Here is a 20,425-nt window from a genome sequence, read left to right as displayed (position 1 = left end):
CTACGACCTAATTACTGAGTGTTTATTATTTGGTCTCCATGGTGTCTCTAGGATCTGACCCTGATGTATGCGTTGGTTCAAGTTGTTATAGTTGCATCAGTGTAAAGAAATATAAATGGACAAAACACTCAACAAACTAGTCGTATTATTAGTAATATTGTGTATGGTTGTGAAAAAGATCAATCTTTTTGAAAAATATAATTTAGGAAGAATGAGTGAATTCATGGTGTAAGAAAGTTTGAAATGTAGGGTGGTGGTTGGAAATAGTTTTCAAATAGCCGTTTGACCTAGTTTTCGTTCTATTCGACATTCATAAAGATGTACCTGTAATGTTAAGGGAAACGATGCTGCTTGGGGAATTCTATCCTGTCTCTTTTAGCTATATAGTCAACGACGTTACCCCTGAACTCGTGTCATGACTGCACTGTAGTACTGGGATGCATTTACATTCTAATCAATAAAATTTGATTAACACTAAGGACTTAAAGTTGGTCACTACTCAGTTATCAATTAGTTGTAAGTATGGAATAGTATTGTGGTGAACGAGAAGTCAACTGAGTAATAATAATTTGCTGCATAATACAATATTACAAAATGTCTTCGTAAAATATGAAAGCCATATATTAAATACATAATTTGCACATCTTCCATCAATTGTCTCTTACAAAAATCGTCGCCCCTTCATTCTATTCATTATTACAATTACTCCCTGTTTCCCTTTCTGTTCTCTTCAATTGGATCTTCTCAACCTTCTGCCTCTAAGCATTCCACTTCTGATTGGTGCTCTATACTACTTATGTCTGTTGACATTAGTAGCATATTCCAAAGCAGTAACTCGAGATCCAGTTTAAAATACAGACTTAATAGATTTTTTTTACTGTGACTAACTTCAGACCTTACCGCCAAGCGTCTTCAACTATCGAATCTGATTGTTACGCGGGTGCCAACCTGGTGGAAGTGAGGATCTCCTCGAATTACCTCAGTTTTGCAACTTTTGTTATTTTTATTAATTTGACTATCTCGTATTATCTCTAGAAGCTTCTACTACGTTATAGATGACCTCATCTACCACTGTACTTCATGTCAACGTAATTGTGTCTACTAATATCTGGTTCTTGATCAAATAGTTAAGTATGAGTTGTCTGTGTTCACAAAGTTCAGTTCAATTAAACGTTTGTTTTCTCCCTCTGGAATCTTGATGTGGGTTGTATAATTTTTCTATTGTAGAGTTCAACAAAGTACTTACTCTTTATGGGGTTATTTAAATCGATATCGTGACGGATGGATCAATCCATTCTATGAACATAATTCTGTATGGACAGATTGTTTTATTGACGGGGGCGGTGGAAGTAACTACAAATACAATATATCATCAAATTTTGAAACCGATGAATTAATTACTGTTGGAGTTGAATTGATTAATGATGGTATAGGGAATAGTCGATATGCAGCGGATATACTACCTGTACATATTCTATGTGCACCTTTATTTCGGTAGGTAACAATCTGTTTATTCATTCCTATTATCAGCAAGGATTGTTTTCAGTTTTTTTGTCCTTCTAGTTGATAATGTATGCAAAATAATTTCTTTGACTGAAGTTGTGTTGAAGCAACTGGTCAATCAATAAATTTCTTCCAGAATGTTCTGTGAAGTCTACTTCGAAGAGTACTACTATCTGTCATTTGCATGTGATCCCATAGATTGTTTAACTGACACCAGATTTCTCACTGCTAACAGCTCATATAGACTGAAACAGCTTGTGACAGTTGTTCAATGTGGGTTCAGCTTCTAAGTTCATTTCTCATGTGAGAGAAAGAAACGAAATTGATGAGATTAAAGTCAAAAAAGTTTCAATAATTAGTAAAATAATAATAGTGATAACAATGAGTATGCTGTCGTATCTTGCGCTGTTCGAGAGTTGATACTGATACACATTTTCTATACCAAATACGGCTACTGATATATCGGATAGTTTAAAACAAAGCTGTCACTCTCATGCATTATATATATATATATATCGCAAGGAAATTAAACATATCAGCAGTTTATATCTCATCCCGCGCAACCAGCATCTGCAGCGAAGCTGCCTTCTCACAACGGAAAGAAGAGGTTGGAAAACGTCTACCCTAAAAATATCACACCTTACCCTGTGGATTTCTTCCTTTAACGTTAAGATATTTTGAAGTGCGAAGCTAAATTATCAAAAGCTTCCCATAAAAAGGCCGTGCGCGACTGGCTTCAAGAAGTTATCGCTTTGGCTCTGCGTTCCTGCTCCCAAGTTGCTGAAACTACCACTAATTCAGCTTCGTTTTCGGTTCTCTCAAGACAAAAATCCTTCTGCGGTGTCGGCAGCCGGGGAGTCACAACCGACCTCATACCACTATCAGCACCCGAGATCATCAAATCCCTTTCTCACCTGTTAATCATTTTCCTATCCCTATGTCTAACCATACTCTCATATCTCTATCACCACGCGCCACCAATGTTAATGATTTGAATTCACGAAATGTTATTCCTGGTATCCTGAAACCACAGTCTAAACTACATTTTGGAGTCCTTAATGTTCAAACTGTGTGTCAGATAGGACAGCAGACTTATTTAGCTAAGATTCTCGAATCTCGCGCCACCAATGTATGCTGAGTCTTCGAAGCACACACAGGGTCCAAGTACATTCATTCTCTGACCTCAGCTTGTCAATGTAAAGAACCAATACGATTTATCTTTTGTGCATCTGAAATCCCCACTTCTACCTCAATTGGCCTCGCTGGTGTAGGTATAGCCTTAAGTTCAAAAGCAGAACATGCTCTCCTAGACGGGATTTCAATAGACAGTTGTTTGTGCGGTGTTTGACTAAGCAAGACAGTAAGAACTCAAAAAGACTAGGACACACGCCGCTGCCTCTTCGTTGTCATTGTTTACTCTCCCATCGATTGCAGCTCGGACGAAGTTAAAGATGAATTTTATGGGAAACCTATCCAACCCTGTTGAAAAAGCTAGACGCACTGATGTAGCAATGGTGGCGGGAGATTTTAATGCCCAAGTAGATAGACCAAGCCAAGTCGAAAGGCACTTAGGCGGATCTTATGGTGTCGCAGTTCAGCAAATAGATAATGACAACCGTCTGTTGCATCTGTGTTCAGATAACCGTCTATTTCTGGCAAACACCAACTTTAAGCATAAGGAAGAACATCGTCTGACGTGTCGACCTCTTCAATCGACTCATCGATGAACTCAAATAGACCACATTGTCATCAGTCATCGTTAGAAAGACGCGATAGTAAACTGTCGCTCATTCAGTTGCTAGTGAGATTATCTCAGATAAAGTCGGGACTTTTATTCACTCTTAATCTAGGAGATTGAACCGACTGGCACGACACTTAATGTTGCAGTTCAACTGGCGATTCAGCCACAGACGATATCTTGACACAAATTCAGAAGGCTCGATTAATTTTGCTAATTTTCATCACCTGGGGTGAAATATCGTTCTACCAATCAAGTGAGTTTGATCGGTTCTAATTTATTGATGTGATTCATGGCCATTAAGACGAGAGGTCAATCGTAGATTACTAGTATCCAATCATAGGTATTTTCGAAGCATTCTCGTGTATATTGAGACTACCTGGTAAACAATGTCGGAGTTAGGAATAGGTTTTTTAGGTAAGGATGGGAAATCGATTGATAAGGTAGTAAATCTTCATCGACTGAGGTAGTTGGGATGTGTTCCAGAAATGTCCAACTGCCGCCTACTTCGACGGACGATGTTGTCTGGTATAGGATTAGGGTAGAAGCTAGGGGTGCTCAAATCGAGACGTAGACTCAGTCATTGACAAACGAACTGAATCATGATAACTGGTGTAGACCAGTTTGTTGCGGTCCGCATGATTATAATAACCAGTGGTAGAGACTTTGGATGACATGGCTCAAAATCTTCTACAATGGCGCAGGTGCATCCATTCTTTGTCTCCCCTCAAACTTTGTTTTTATTTCACTAATTTATATTTTCTTCTTGAATCGTATTTTCGATACCTATTACATACGTATCAGGTTCTATGTTGCAACTAACTGACTGATCTGTATGTTGCAATTTAAATTAATTAGATTTTTTACGTGCTGAAAAACATTATGTTATTGTGTTTTTTTTCCTGAAACAAAGGAATGACTTGTAGGAAATACTATCTCTACATGTAATTTATTGTCATTGACTCTTTTTAGTCTATGCGCAATTAAAGAATTTTATGATCTTATTTCTTGGCATCAGTTAGTGAAATATTTCACCGAGAAAATACTCACCTTTCAGTTCTATTTATATGAAATAATATAATTGTTTTGTATACAGTAAAAAGCCTTATTGAGTTGTCATGCTTTTGTTGATCAATCAATCGAAAGACATATATCCTTCAATTAACTATTCAGTGAATGTATCAATTATAATTTCTTTATGATTACTTATCAAACTAGACATTATCATCAGTTTTGTGAACGTGCTAACTTTTAGCATAAAGAAGCTCACTGATTGTAAGGGTGGCTCGTTGGAAAACTCAAGAAGCCTAGAAAGAGACGAAGACATTCCACCCAATCACCGCTAGGGAAACATTCTAGAATGTCGACCTTTAGCTTCCCTATTGGATGAATAAGAGGGACCCCCTATGTGCTTATTGGCTATTCGAAATGATGATTTACTTTCAGCCAATTTTTTGTACTAGATTTGACACTGTTTTGGGAATAAAATTCCTACTTACTAGTGTTCTGTCTTCTCTCTTGCGACGTTGCGGGTTCGATCGTTCAAGTAGTCTATTAGTATGCGGCATAGCAAGAATCAAAGTTCTAGATATAACAACTGGCGACGGGGTCAATTTATCAAAATGTCTATTACCCCTGATCAATTTGAAGCTTTTCTAGAGCGCTATGAAGAACGTTTCGAACAGTTCCAGATTCGTATTCTTGAAACACTAACCCAGCAAATGAACCTCAACAAGAATGGACTTACAGATGGTTTTTCTAAATCACATGCTGATTATATCATCGATTCCATTCATGAATTTCATTTTGATGGCTTAGCTGGCGTAACATTGGAATCCTGGTACAAGAAATATGAAGATGTATTTAACATAGACCTAGAAACTTTTGATAATGCCGCCATGGTCAGAGTACTGCTACGAAAGCTGGGGACTATTGAACATGAATGATACGCCAATTTCATTCTTCCCAAGAGACCTTTCATTCGAAGCAAAAGTTAATATTTTGTCGCAAATTTTCGGTGAACAGTCTTCCCATTTAATACTTGGTATCAGTGCCTGAAGATAGTAAAAGCTGGCGACGATGACTGGGTGCAACATGCCAGCATAGTAAATCGTGAATGTGAGCGTTTTAAACTATCAGTAATGACAGAAGACCGATTCAAATGTCTTGTCTTTTTGTTTCACCAGAAGATGCCGACATCAGAACCCGAATTCTGAGTAAAATTGAACAGTGTCCAAATATCACCCTTCAAGAGGTGACTACTGAATGTCAGCGTCTGGTGAACTTGAAACATGACACCTCAGTGGTAAAAAATAATGTTCGACTCCCTTGTGTACAGGCAGTCAGTAGTCAGAAAGATTCCTATGTGCAAAAGCAGGACACAACCATTAGGAAGCCTCTATCCGCATGTTGGTTTTGCAGAGCGCTGCATTACAAAAGGTTCTACTCATACAGAAACTACCGGTGCACTAAATGTCAGCTCAAAGGACATAAAGAAACATGTTGTAAGAAGAAGAGATATGCTTTCCAGTTAAAAACAAGGTAACGATTCATATTGCAGAGGCTGTTATTGGTGTTCTGGACTTAACTGGCTGGGCTGGACAGAAAGCAGAACTGATTAGTGTTCATACGGCTTTTGTGTATCATTGCTCTAATCGATAATTCACTCCTCTCTAATTGGCGGTCTTATCACGTCATATATTAAACAAGGCACGCATATCAATCGATATAACATTGATCAGCCAAAACATTTACTTCATCATAAATTAACCAATCGAATTACACCGTCAATTTGTAGACTTAGATTTTTCAGCAAATATCCCTGTTTTTATTCATTTCACTACAACAGTTTATGGCGTGATCTTTATTTACATTGGGAATGGCGTTTACCTAAATATGATTTACAACGTGAAAATCATGTTTCGGATTATTTATCCGGTCTGTCAACTTTACTCGATCACAATCGACTTTTAGAGGCTAGAATCCGTCAGTTGCAAGAATTATTAAAGTGTAAAATTGTATTTGGTAAGAATGATCTATGTAACTCAATAGACAAATCTATCACATCTAAGGTAGGTAGGTGTTTGTAAAAATAAGTAATTTTTAATTATGATATTTATGTTTAAAGTATAATTAGTAAAAGGATCAGTTTGATGTTCTCACAGCTTCGAAAATTTATTGGGAACAGATAATTTATCCATAATTTTTTCGACAGTCTGAAGTTACCATCAATAAAACTATTTGCTTAAAGAAGATAGTAACGTATTTAAGTAGCTAAATATTAAATTATATAACAAATCAGACAGCTGGTGTGAATTTTAGGTTTTCCCTAAAGTTTATCCATGCATTAAGGTATCATATTTATGGCCCTGTATAGAGTAGCATTTCATTTATCTAAAACCAAAGATTATGCGTACGTATTAGCGTTGATGGATTTGTAACTTCCAAGTTTATTGGATGTCAGTTGTATATATGACCGTACTTTGTACTACTACTTTCAGTTAGATATTTGATTAAATTTAAAATTTCATATCCGATATTGTCCTTTAACAAGGAGGTATCGTGCATGCATATTTGGAGAAACTCGATATCCTTCGATAACTCGACTCATCCATCATTCGTATTTGAGGTTGAAGAGAGATGTCACTGGTGGTCTAGCCGGTCTCATGTAGCATTAAATCAACAGCATATTGATAGGCCCGACGAATTCATACATATAACATGTTACAAGCCAGACAGACCAAATATCTGTGTTGAGTCGGCTTCTGAGAACTACAGCGGAGCTTCCAGAGGCCCTAAAGGAGTCGAAGAGTTTCCATCTAATCAGGACATGATGGAGCTTTCTAGAATATCAACGTGGAATGCTACTATTGGACAGTAGCATAATATGTCTCTTTGCGGATTGGCTGAATGATGACGTTGATTTAACAAATGATAATACCTATAAATACCCATGATTTTCTGTACATTTCGATTCTTACCAATTCAACACTTTTCCAGCCTTTCTTCTGATTTGCAACGGTTCAACCTTCGAGTGTCGTAGTCGTAAACTGTATTCTGCGTTATTCAAGTAGCGAACTGAACACAGGCGACGGGGTCATCTTATCAAGATGTCATTTACTTTTGAACAATTGGAAGCCTTGCTAGAGCGTCAAGAAAACGTTTCGAACAGTTCCAGATTCGTATTATAGAGACTCTAACCCAACAAATGAACCTGAATCAAAAAGAGGTTACAGATGATCCTTTCAGATATATATATATATATAAATTAACCAATGTGACTATAACTAGTAATCTCGGAATCTATGGTTTGCATCACGGACTTGACAGTTGTTTCCTACTAGCATGGAACTCAGTAATGTCCATCAACAACTCCACCAAGAATCGTACATAGGAGATGAATGCCAACTCAGTGGTCTGAAAGTTGGGCATCATGCGAGGCCTATAGACACTAGATCCTACCCCTAGTGATATCATGCAGATACGCCTTTAAGTAAATCTCATTCTTGGACAAAATGAAGCTACCCAATGCTTATTAGGTTTCATTATAGTCGTTCAGCTGATGTCAAACGGTGATGTAAATTACAAACTGAACAATATCTTGCACCATTATTTTCAAAATTGATACTTTACATATTTACATTAACAAGTCGTTTCTCTGGAACTCAGTCTTCTATAAAGATAACAAGGTTGTTTCATATACAAACTAGTTGTATATAAAACAACGATGTAATCTATGTGACTAAATTAATCATGTACTCACTAGTGACTAGTTTCAAGATGGATTTCCTGGAGTTCTAGTGAGAAGCCATGATCAGTAGAGTTCATTCCATATTGGATGAAGAGTTACCCGCTTCAGACAATGGATGAAGGGTTGCGCAAGATTATGGATCGATTAAAGTTAGACATTAACATCTTTGGCTGCGGGCTGAGTGGTCTAGAGGTTGTGTTCACATGCGATATCGATAGTCCTGGGTTCGAGTCTCGCGTGCGGAATCGCTAAGGAGTCCCATACTATGACGGAACGACTGTCTAGTGATTTCAGGTTTTCAATGGTGGTTTGGCTTAGATCGACTCATGAACTCAACTAAATTAATTGTTCTGTTCAGCATTACCTAAAATCAAACAAACACATGTTGTTGGCGTAAAAACCGTGTATATTGTTTATCTCATTTAGGGGTTGGGATTGAATTTCATAAAAGTCTGTGTATTTATTGTTTGTTTTATTTAACTTCAACCATGTTTTTTTATATAAAAAATTCCTCATAGCTCATGAACGATGATGAAAATAAACAGGCAGTCATAGACACTATCTCCAATTTATTTCATTTTCAACGTACAATCGTATCGTCACCAACCCATAACAATAATGCTAATAATCATTCTCGTGTTCGTACAAAAGATAATTCAGTGACCAGTAAGCGTAATTTGAAGTTGATACATTGTATGGTGTTTATTAAATTATTAAGGAACTGTTTTTTTTTTCATTCATTGGAAATTAGAGTAAAATACTCTGGGTGTTGCGCATATATTGAATAAATGTAATAATGTGAAATGAAGTTTGATTATAGGTATCTTTGAAGTATTGTTCGCGTCTCATGGAACGACCAAGTGAGCGATAATGAAGTTTAAGTATGGAGGTTGCTAGGCAAAGGTAGAAAATCGGTTGTTGAGATTGTTTAATCTTCATTGACTGAAGTGGTCATATGTATGCCTAACCACCATTTACTTTGACGACGAGCGATGCTTATCAGTGAGGGAGTAGGTTAAAAGAAAACCAGTGGTATGGCCATAACAATATATGACATCAGTCCAATATGTCATTGACTGTCACACCTGTTCATCTAGATAGGCACTCCTGAATTGGAGTCCGCGGGATAATCGCGATCAGTGATCAGAAACATTGAGTGATACGGGCCAGAATCCGTCACTGTGACACAGTTGCATTCACTCTTTATCAGGCTTTCGATCTTGAATTCCAGTATTCCTTCACACATACTTTTCCACTCTGTCTTTTCGAAGGACATTCTCATTGTTCATACTTTCTCGTCATTACTCCAACATTATTTCCATCTCTTTTACTTTCCATCGTATCTCCATTGACTTGAAAACTCCTGTATTTACACCTGTCTAATAGCTTCCTCGCACCTACTAAAATATACTTTGCTTGTTACAGTCAACATAGACACCACTGAGGGGAGGGTCTAAAGGTGATTAAAAAGAGCAAAGTATTTTTAGACGGAATTTCCTTATTTACATCATTTCCAATTCTAATCTATTCTACAACTGATGGGATACATTTTTAGTCTATATGATCTCAACACTTTCCTACCCCATATACCAGTATAATGAGCAAGTCAACTCATAATACGCTTTTCTTCACTCTGATTGATCAAGGTGGAATTGTAACACTTTCCTAGAAGTCTCCTAGTCTGTCACATTCTTGTGTAATCATACGAAAATATCCTTTGTTGTCTGTATTTCGGCCTATTAGTTTCTACAGTACGGCATTGAAAAACTGGGAACATTGTGCGCATTAAAAATTCAGTTAAGGATTCATATAATCACCAGAGTTCAATGTACTACCAGTCATCATTAATTTAATCAGTCGATGTACTTTGTGTAATACACAATTATGAATACACTTCAACCATATGTATAGTATGTTGGGAATTCAGACCGTAGTGGATATCACGTGTTCAGTTCTTCAGTGATATTTCCGATTATAATTTCTTCTATCTCGCAACTGCCATTCTCCCTGTAGCCCAGCATCTTGAGCTTAGTCAGTTATACATCCTGATATGCACAATTGACCTTCAGTTGACGTCAACTCCACTCCTACTGATACACCTATTCTCAAATCTTTCTCAATCCACAGTCTTAAGTCGGAAGAAAAGTCAGCAGACAAATTTTAACCATTATGTTTCAATCACCGAGTCAACAACTATTTTAAACACACATTAGCTTATCTAAAAACGAATTATCAGATTTCACAGCACACTGAACAAGAAGTCACACGTTGAACATGTAGTGGCTGGTACTATGTCAAGCCAACAAAGGTTATTCTACCTTCTGAACAAACCAATTTATTCATTCAAGTCACATTTTACCTTGTTAACTATTCGCTTATTAATCTTGACTTTTTATTTAAGTGCATGTGTGTTAATTACTCATCCTGCTCATTATGCGTCTGACCATAATTATCGATTCACGCTTGGTTAAATCGAGTTGGCTTACTTGTATTGTCCACTGCGCGTCATTTCGTTCCGCTTCACTTTTTTTCCCTGACTGTCGGGACCAATGAGTGTACGGAATACACTTATTCAAACTTCATTCTTGTATTTGGCTTATTTATATCCTTACGCGAATTAAGTCGATAATTATGTACGAGGGTCGGGGGTGTTATATCCTAGTGAAGATTAAATTATGGGCAACTTCTGAAAACTATTAATGAACTAATACTATATATATATATATATATATTGTTATTTTATAGCTATTCAGTAACTTACTTACTTACTTACTTACGCCTGTTACCCCTCGTCGAGGAGCATAGGCCGCTCACCAGCATTCTCCATCCAACTCTGTCCTGAGCCTTCCTTTCCAGTTCTTTCCAGTTGCTATTCATCCTTTTCATATCTGCTTCTATTTCCCGGCGTAATGTGTTCTTTGGCCTTCCTCTTTTCCGCTTCCCTTCCGGATTCCAAGTTAGGGATTGAGTCGTGATGCACATTGGTGATTTCCTTAATGTATGTCCGATCGACTTCCAACATCTTTTCCTAATTTCCTCTTCAGGTAAAAGCTGGTTTGTCCTCTCCCATAAAACGCTGTTGCTGATAGTATCCGGCCAATGGATGTTGAGTATTTTGCGTAGACAACTATTTATAAATACTTGTACCTTCCTGATGATGGTCGTAGTAGTTCTCCACGTTTCAGCTCCATACAGTAGGACTGTCTTGACGTCAGTCAGTCAGTTACAACGTAGAACTTCGTACGTACGTACATCAGTTCGAGTTGCCATACCACATTAGCACAGAGATGCAGTTGTCGATTCAAATCCCATAGTGATAGAAGTAGTAAGAGTTTAAGCAGTAATGTGAAAGATTAGGGTTTGAAGATGTTATTGAAGGAGTATAATACAGTGAAATAAAATTTGGAAAGAGAAAAAGGAAAAGGACACAAATAATTCAGAAGATTAGAATTCGAGAGAACACAAAGAGTGGATACACCTTCGCCATTGCAAACGATTTTGAGCCATGTCATTCACGGTCTCTAACCATCGGTTGCTATCATCTCGCGAATCCCAACCAGGTAGTCTACACCTACCAACATGACTCAGTCCACTTGTCAGTGACTTCATGGATTTACACCATGTTTTGGTCTGTCCGCCCCTAGCTTTCTTCCAACCTGCTCCTACACTATAAAGCATTGCACGTCGGGGCAGTCGGTGGTTGGGCATACGTAACACATGTCCCAGCCATCTCAACTGATGAAGTTTCACTACTTCATCAATCGATTTGCCATCCTTACCTAGTACCCGTTTCCTAACATCTGCATTACTTACCCGGTGGTCCCAGGATATACGAGCAATGCGTCAAAGACACCTATGTTCGAATACTAGTAGCCTACGAATATCCTCTACTCTTATGGGCCATGTTTCACTGCCATAAAGTAGGACGGAACGAACTGCTGCACAGTAAACCCGTCCTTTTGTTGCTAGACGGATATCTCGCCTACGCCATAAATGGCGCAAGTTGGCGATAGCTAGACGAGCCTTCTGTATCCGTGCTGAGATTTCGTCATACACCAGACCACAAGGGCTGATGAGACTCCCAAGATAAGTGAAGCTGTCAACACGCTCAACTACTTCACTCCCTATCATTAGTTCAGGTGTCGATGCAACCCAATCCTGAAGTAACATTTTGCACTTCGAGGGAGAGAATCGCATCCCGAACATGCCTGCATTGTTGCTTATGGTGGTCAGAAGACTCTGCATTTTGTCAGCGTCTTCACCAAATAAAACTATGTCGTCGGCGTATTCTAAGTCAATAAGTGAGCCTCCTGGTAAAAGTTCAACTCCTGAAGATTGAGATGATGAAAGTGTTATCTCCAAAAGCATGTCGACGACAAAGTTAAACAAGAATAGGGAGAGTGGACAACCCTGACGAACACCACTTGAGGTAACCAATTCTGATGACAGTTCGCCATAGGCTCTAACTCGACCAGTTGTGTTCGAGTAGAGAGCCTTTATGAGGTTAATGTACTTCTTTGGTACTCCTTTCAGTGACAAACACTGCCATAGAACCTCACGATCAACGGAGTCAAATGACGCCTTAAGGTCAAGAAATACTACTATGGTGGGACGTCTGAATGTATGTCTATGTTCTAGGACCTGACGTAGAGTGAATATCTGGTCTATGCAACCACGTCCAGGTCGAAAACCAGCCTGGTTTTCTCTAGTCTGCTCTTCACGAGCTTTGGTTAGGCGCCTAAGTATTATTGAAGCTAATATTTTAGACACTATATTAGTCAAACTGATTCCTCTGTGATTGTCACAGGAGGACTTTTGTCCTTTCTTATAGACTGGCACAATCAGTGATTGGGACCAGTCATATGGAATTACGTCCAGTTCCCAGATGCTACCTAAGACCTCAGTCAATCGCGCTGCTAGCACTGGACCACCATCCTTAAAAATCTCGGGAGTAAACCTGTCAGGGCCTGCTGCTCTCCCTCGCTTCATATTTCCTATAGCTTTTTCAACCTCGTAGAGAGTTGGAGGACTTACATCAACTTACCATTCAGGACGACTGGGGATCGTGGGAAACCGAGGTGTGGCTGAAGGCCAGTTGAACTGATCCCTAAAGTGTTCTGCCCATCGATCCGATCTCCTGGATTGAGAATGAATGATATGTCCATCTTTATCTGAGATAGTTTCGCTGATAGTTGGGTTCCTAATACCGGTTTCCTAAACAAGTCTGAATAGCTGTCTGCTGTTACCTATTGCCGCTGCCTTTTCCATCTCTCTTGCTTTCGCTACCCACCACTGTTCACAATCATTGCGTAGGCTTCTTATTAGCCTTCGCTTGACGTTCGTATTAAAGATTCTGACCTTGAAATTGGTTGAGAGTTGTTTTGAGTTCCATATGTTCTTCAATTGTAAAAATGCTGCTCTTGCTTTGCCAATCCTCGCCTTTACATCTGCATCAGATCCTCCTTGTTTATCAACGATGCTCCCCAGGTACGTGAATGTTTCCAACTCTTCAAAAGTTTCGCCATCAAGTGTGATTGGGTTGGTGTTCTCCGTGTTGCATTTGAGAATCTTGCCTTTTCCTTTGTGAATGTGGAGGCCTATCGATGCGGAGGCTGCTGCTACATTTGCTGTCTTCATCTGCATTTGTTCGTGTGACTGAGAGAGGAGGGCTAGGTCATCTGCGAAGTCCAAATCATCTAATTGATTCTGAGCTGTCCATTGTATTCCGTATTTCCCGTCAGATGTCGAAGTCTGCATAATCCAGTCAATCACCAGAAGGAAGAGGAATGGGGAGAGTAGACAGCCTTGTCTGACTCCGGTCCTTACTGGAAATGCATCTGTCAGCTGTCCTCCATGCACGACTTTGCACTGTAGTCCATCGTGTGAGTCTTGAATAATGTTGACAATCTTTTCAGGAACTCCATAGTGTCGAAGAAGTTTCCATAATGTTCTCCTGTCCACACTGTCAAACGCCTTCTCATAGTCAATGAAGTTGACGTATGGTGGTGAGTTCCACTCGACTGATTGTTCAACGATGATCCGTAGTGTAGCAATCTGGTCTGTGCATGACCTATCCTTACGGAATCCAGCCTGTTGATCCCTAAGTTCGGCGTCTACTGCATCTTTCATCCGATTCAGCAGCACTCTGTTGAAAACTTTTCCTGGTACTGATAACAAACTGATGCCTCTGTAGTTTTCACATTTGCTCAGATCTCCTTTCTTTTGTATCTTGATGAGATATCCTTCTTTCCAGTCCATTGGCACTTGTTCCTCTTCCCAAATCTTCTTGAATAGAAGGTGAAGCATGTTTGCAGTTATTTCAATGTCTGACTTCAGTGCTTCTGCTGGTATACTGTCAGGTCCTGCCGCCTTCCCACTTTTGATTTGTATGATGGCCATCTTGACTTCTTCGATCGTTGATGGAGTGACATCTATAGGAAGGTCAGTGTGGGCTGCTTCGATGTTCGGTGGGTTCAGTGGGGCTGGTCTGTTCAGCAGTTCCTCGAAGTATTCTGTCCATCTTTTCCTCTGTTCTTCAATATCCGTGATTGTCTTTCCTTCTTTGTCCTTGACTGGTCTCTCTGGTTTGCTATATCTTCCTGCCAATTTCTTCGTTGTATCATATAGTTGTCTCATATTCCCTTCTCTTGCAGCTTTTTCCGCCGTCGTTGCTAGTTCTCTCATGTATTTCTACTTGTCGGCTTTAATGCTTTTCTTCACTTCCCTGTTTGCTTCTGCGTAGTCTGCTTGTGCTTTGACTTTCTCTGCTCGTGTTCGGCTGTTGTTAATTGCTAGTTTCTTGTTCTTCCTTTCTTGAATTTTGTCCAGGGTTCCCATAGAGATCCATTCCTTGTGATGATGCTTCTTAGGACCAAGAACCTCCTGACACGTTGAAGTTAGTGCTTCTTTGATCCCTTTCCAGTTGTCCTCCAAAGTAGTTTCTTGTTCTTTCAGTAGATCCTGTAGAGCTTGGAACCTGTTGCTGAGAGTTATCTTGAATTCATGGAGCTTGTCAGTATCTCGAAGGAAGGCTGTATTGAACCTTTGTAGTGCTGTTTGTGCAGTTGTCCAGTCTTTCTTTAGCTTCAGTCTGATCTTGGCCACAACCAGGTGGTGATCTGAAGCTATGTCAGCTCCTCTCCGGGTTCTCACATCTTCCATTGATCTTCGGAATTTTTTGTTGATACAGATGTGATCTATCTGGTTCTCTGTGGTTTGGTCCAGTGAGATCCATGTAGCTTTGTGTATGCGCTTGTGTGGGAATATTGTGCCGCCTATAACCAATTTGTTGAATGCACATAGGTTTGCAAGTCTCTCCCCATTTTCATTTCTCTCTCCTAATCCATGTCGTCCAATTACATCTTCATATCCTGTGTTGTCCACTCCAACTTTAGCATTTAGATCTCCCATCAGGATGGTGAGGTCCTTTCGTGAGCACTTCTCTATAATTGATTGCAGCCTTTCATAGAACTGATGTTTATCATCGTCGTTGCTATCATTGGTGGGTGCATAACATTGGATAACGTTCATTGTGATCCCTTGCTTCTTTGTTCTGAATGATGCTTTGATTATCCTGGGTCCATGAGATTCCCATCCCACAAGTGCATTTCGTGCTTCTTTGGACAGCATTAGAGCAACTCCCTGAATGTGTGGAGCATTTTCCCCTTCGTGACCGGAGTACAGCAGCATCTCTCCTGTACCTAGCCTTTTCTGTCCAGTTTGTGTCCAATGGGTTTCGCTGATTCCGAGTACTGCCAAGTTGTATCTCCTCATTTCCATTGCTATTTGGCTGGTCTTTCCTGTCTTCCACATTGTCCGAACGTTCCATGTACCTATAAAGAGTGTTGCTCTGGTTGTTAAAAGGTGCATCGGTCTCGTGACTTCCGAAAAATTTCGGCTTTCATCATGAGACGTCATAATTATTCCTTCAACTCCCAGGGCAGAGTTTAAATGGTTTGAATTATTTCTTCTGGTTAGCGTTTTTTAGCGAGTTAGTTTTTCTACGGGATGGGGTCGCTAACCCCATGCCCAACCCTCCTCCTTTACTCGGGCTTGGGACCGGCAGTAACTCTAGAAGAGCTACAGGCGGAGTTTATTCAGTAACTAGATTATATATATTTATGTTTCTCTTATTATACGCTTTATTTTGACCTATGAACTATTATTATACAATTTACTATTCCCAAGTTATGCTCAGTTTATTAATTACGGTCCCCCAAAATCACAGACAATTTCACCTAGAACATGTACAAATGTTATTTCCTATTGTATGGTATAATATGGTCCGTTAGACTTGTATGTAAACCTAGTATGTTTGAAATAAATGATTCGTATAGTGGAAGCTGGTATTGGTGTTCGGGACTCAACTGGCGCGACTAGAAACACAAAATCGTTGGTCTGGCACACTACTAAGATTGTATAAGTTGTATTCCGATTGGCGAATAAGTCACGTGATATTAAACCAGGCTTAAAGGTTACAACAGGAGGCATGTACTTTTCAATGACAATCGACATACGATCTAGTTGGAATCAGATACAAGGCCACTAAAAACACAATCATGCTATTACTGGTAGCGAGCGAAGCTGTAGTGTCTAGTACCATGTCAAGCCCACATGTATTATTCTACCTCCCGTACAGATCTATTTATTAATTCTTTTCAGATCACGCTTTGACCTTGTTAATTATCCGCTTATTAACCTTGATTGTTTTTGTATGAGCGTATGTATGTGAATTGTTTATTCTTTATTTATTTATTTATTTAAACACATAAATATTGGTACAAGCAAGCACCAGATAAATATACGCCCCACAAATCAAATGAGATTTGTGTGAGGGCTGTGATACTGCCTAGGTGCCCAAACTGAAACAGGTGGTTTTCTTAGGGAGCCACACCCCGAGCCTTTGACCTAAAGGCCTAGTCCATAAGGCAGTGGAGCATCGTGAGGAGATGCAGTCCCATGGTAGCCGGTGACCAACGGTTGGTTCATACGCCATTTGTTCCATCAGGATACTGGAGCCCATGTGCACCATTGGTTTGGAATCAGGGTTTTCCAACTCCCCTAGGTGGACTTTCCGTGTCCACCAACCCGGTTAAAGGGCCGGACATTCGCTTTTCGTCTTCTCACTTTTGTGAACAACACCCCCGCCACGAGAAGGCAGTGAGTAGGACTTCCCTGACAGAGGCTATATATTCGCGTGGCCATATGAGAGCATTTCGAGAGGGAGAGCAAACTCTCCTCACTCTCGGCCTTACCAGGGCATTTGGGGGCATTGCTTATTCTACTCATCACATGTCTGTAACTTATTTTTGTCTGACTATAAACACTGAGTCACGTTTGATCGGACGGAGTTGGCTCCCTCGCCTCACTTTCCCGCTTCTTCATTCTGAATGTCTGTCTGGATAAACGAATGCATAAAATAAATTCATCAACGACACCCGTATTTGGTTTCTTATTGCCGCCGTTACACAAACAGAATTAGCCTAGGTAATATACGGAGTCAAATAGAAAATTTATGTTCATAGAATCTTCGTACGATCAAACCGGAATCAGAGACTGGACTACAAAAAAGCAAACAGGACGTAATTTGATAGCAACGATTAAAGATCAGCAAAACGCACAACATTGGTTAGTAGGTCCATCGAGAGTCTATAATGGAGGAAACATGGAAATACAATAATACCAGTTAAACAAAATATATATGACAATAATCTGAGAAATAGTTCCGAAAATTTATAACCTTTACGATACTCGTCCCATTGTAACATGATACTAAATTGAGCTTTTTTATTCTTTTTCTCATCGAATAATAAATAAATAACAAATTTTTAGGTGATCAAAAACATTTATCTCAACCCACCATTGAACAGTTGAAATGCGAGATGAGTATAATCAATGTGAACTGGACACATTGCTTTAAATCAGGAAGTTTATGCTGTGTATGTAATAGCCTGTTAGCTTTGTCAAATCAATCGGTAAGTAATACAAGGTACTTCCTTCCTTCATTCTAATACCTAATAACCTCTGACCTTTTCTTGCACATATTTATATGCATAGTTATCATTGATAACCCTTTGTCATTCCAATCCTCTACATTCACTTATTTTCCACACTATTTATCATCTCAATGCTAAAATTCTAATACATATTTGGTTGTAAGCAGCTGATGAGAAACTACGACATATAATTAATTCATATTATTCTGCATCAATATTTGTTCTGCCTTTATTTAAATTCATAAAGGTAACTAATTGCATGAAATAAAGACATATATTAATGACTTAGTAAATACACATTCCTGATTTGGTTTTAGTCATCAAAGCTTCGTTCTCACTCAACTAGCTGGTTTGGGCTACTGTGTAAGAAGCTTGTATATCAGTATCAGAATCGGACAACACAAAAAATAACCGTTCAAACGAAGGCCACGCAATTATAGATCCAATCTATCAAGTCCACAGAACAAGCTGTTGGTCAATGGTGGAGAGATTTTAACAGCTCACTTCCTTTCGAAGCATATGCTGATGTAATCAAAACTCTATAATTAACCCATTGAGTATGGAGGACACAACACCGTATGAACATGTTTTGATGTCACTACTTTCCTTCTTGTTCTATGTAAATGTAGATAATTCTATTAATTCAGAAGTTGTAGATTCATGTAAAGCTAAGTAAGCTTTCGATAGCATCAATTTCTTTCTAATTGAAACCCAATTATCCATAATGTTCCCCGACCGTGGGTTTTCAAAACAGTGACTTTGTGATATCGTGTTTATCACATTGTTTGTAGAAACATATGTCTACAGGAGGCTAGGAAAGTTTGCATTATAAATTGATTCGACAATAAATAACAAATGAGGTCACGTACTAATCAAGAGGTAAGGAAAAATTCTCTTTTTTTTTCTTATTCAATGACATTATGAGTTATTTTAATTGTTTGTAAAAACCTTTTGGGGTGTCGTCTTGTTTAAGGTCAGTGTTTGCACATCGTCAAGAAGCATACTGTAAAGACGGTACCATTTGATTTTGTCAGTGAAATTTATGCTCAATGTCATATATTGGTCTTTATTTTAATTGTTTTTCCGGAAAAACAAACAGGTTCATTGTCATTCATGTGGTCTACTTACATGCTCTCGGTGTATTCATTCAGACCCTCCAACAATTCCAAGTTTATGGTCAAATGAACAAAGGTCTGTACAGTTTTGTAATTCATGCGTCTCTGAATTGCGTAATACCTGTACTTACAACAGCAGTACTAGTAGTTTCCATGTAAAACATTTTACTCAAACAAAATCACTTGAAATTCCTGCTTTTACCACTACTGCGTAAATAACAAGTGTTTGTCTTCAACAGACCCGCTGACTTTTGGATAACTGACTCTATTTGATTGATAATTGACAGATGTATGTGACATTCAAGTCGATATTCAGTTGTTTGTGTTGCATGGTAGATGGTTGTCTGTCGTCCCCTTTCTTCATCAAGATAATATGATTGTAGGCTTGAAGTACTAACAAATTATATAATTCCCATTAAAACTGAATTATCTGTGATTTAACTGGTTTCTTTCTGTTTAAAAACTATAATGTTATTATTATTATTATTATTATTACGTTAGTATTCAACCACTAGTACCTTTTTCTCGTTGTACATTTATTATTTGCATATACATGATTTAATAACATCACAATAACCTATTCCTTTGTTTTTGTTTGTCGCTTGTGATTTGTGTTGTTTTTCAGAGGGAATTAAACTATGTGGTCTTTCCTCATTTCTTTATTGATTTTCCCACTTTTAGCTTCTTGTATACATTCACCCTCTTGGTCAATTTTGTTTTTGCTGAATTTCATTATCATTTTCAATCGATATAGTAACGGTTGGTCGAACGAGAATTGTTTTCTTTTTTCGTTCGACTCTTCCTTCTCACACACCCTATTCTTGTTATTTAAACATTATATTTAATAATGAGACTTTTGTGGCCGTTTGATATGATTCCAGTTACATCGTATGATGATGTATTTCTGATTTTTCGTGAATGGGGAGTTTTGCGCTCATTGCGAAAAGATAGAACGATTATCATTATTAAAGCTGACAAAGGTACTACAACAGTAATCATGAATAAAAGCAACTATGAAGAGAAGGCTCCAATTCATCTATCGATGGAACCATATTTAAAGATCGATTCTAAAAATTCTCAAGTGGTTAAAAATAGTTAGATTCGAAACAAGTTTCCCTATGGTTTACTTCGTATTCTAAATCCAACACCATATCACGCTTCTTTGAGCTACCAGAAATTCACATCCTGACATTCCTTTAATGCACATAGTGGACTTCACAAGTACTCTCACATATGCTTTATCTAAATATCTAAGCAACATACTGAAGCCACTTCAACACACCCTAATTAATGTCGTAAAGGATTCATACGAATTCAAATGAAA

General features: G+C 38.6%; 1 protein-coding gene across 1 annotated transcript in view; it reads left to right on the top strand.

Annotated features, from left to right (window-relative positions):
* Smp_180520 (myotubularin-related protein) overlaps nucleotides 1–19,991 on the top strand; it is a gene marked incomplete at its 5' end in the record, with an annotated part of 52,588 nt that extends 32,597 nt beyond the window's left edge. Inside the window, 5 exons of the mRNA XM_018792660.1 lie at nucleotides 1,228–1,494; nucleotides 6,090–6,312; nucleotides 8,510–8,657; nucleotides 17,823–17,965; nucleotides 19,086–19,991. Coding sequence (XP_018644492.1) covers nucleotides 1,228–1,494; nucleotides 6,090–6,312; nucleotides 8,510–8,657; nucleotides 17,823–17,965; nucleotides 19,086–19,316 — 1,012 coding nt within the window. The 3' untranslated portion in view covers nucleotides 19,317–19,991. The remainder of the gene's footprint in view (nucleotides 1–1,227; nucleotides 1,495–6,089; nucleotides 6,313–8,509; nucleotides 8,658–17,822; nucleotides 17,966–19,085) is intronic.
* Between the last annotated feature and the right edge of the window lie 434 nt (nucleotides 19,992–20,425).

Source organism: Schistosoma mansoni (genome assembly GCF_000237925.1).
Source record: "Schistosoma mansoni, WGS project CABG00000000 data, supercontig 0227, strain Puerto Rico, whole genome shotgun sequence".
Classification (NCBI taxonomy): Eukaryota; Metazoa; Platyhelminthes; class Trematoda; order Strigeidida; family Schistosomatidae; genus Schistosoma; species Schistosoma mansoni.
Note: the sequence above shows the minus strand (reverse complement) of the source record. Positions and strands in the feature narration are given on the sequence as shown.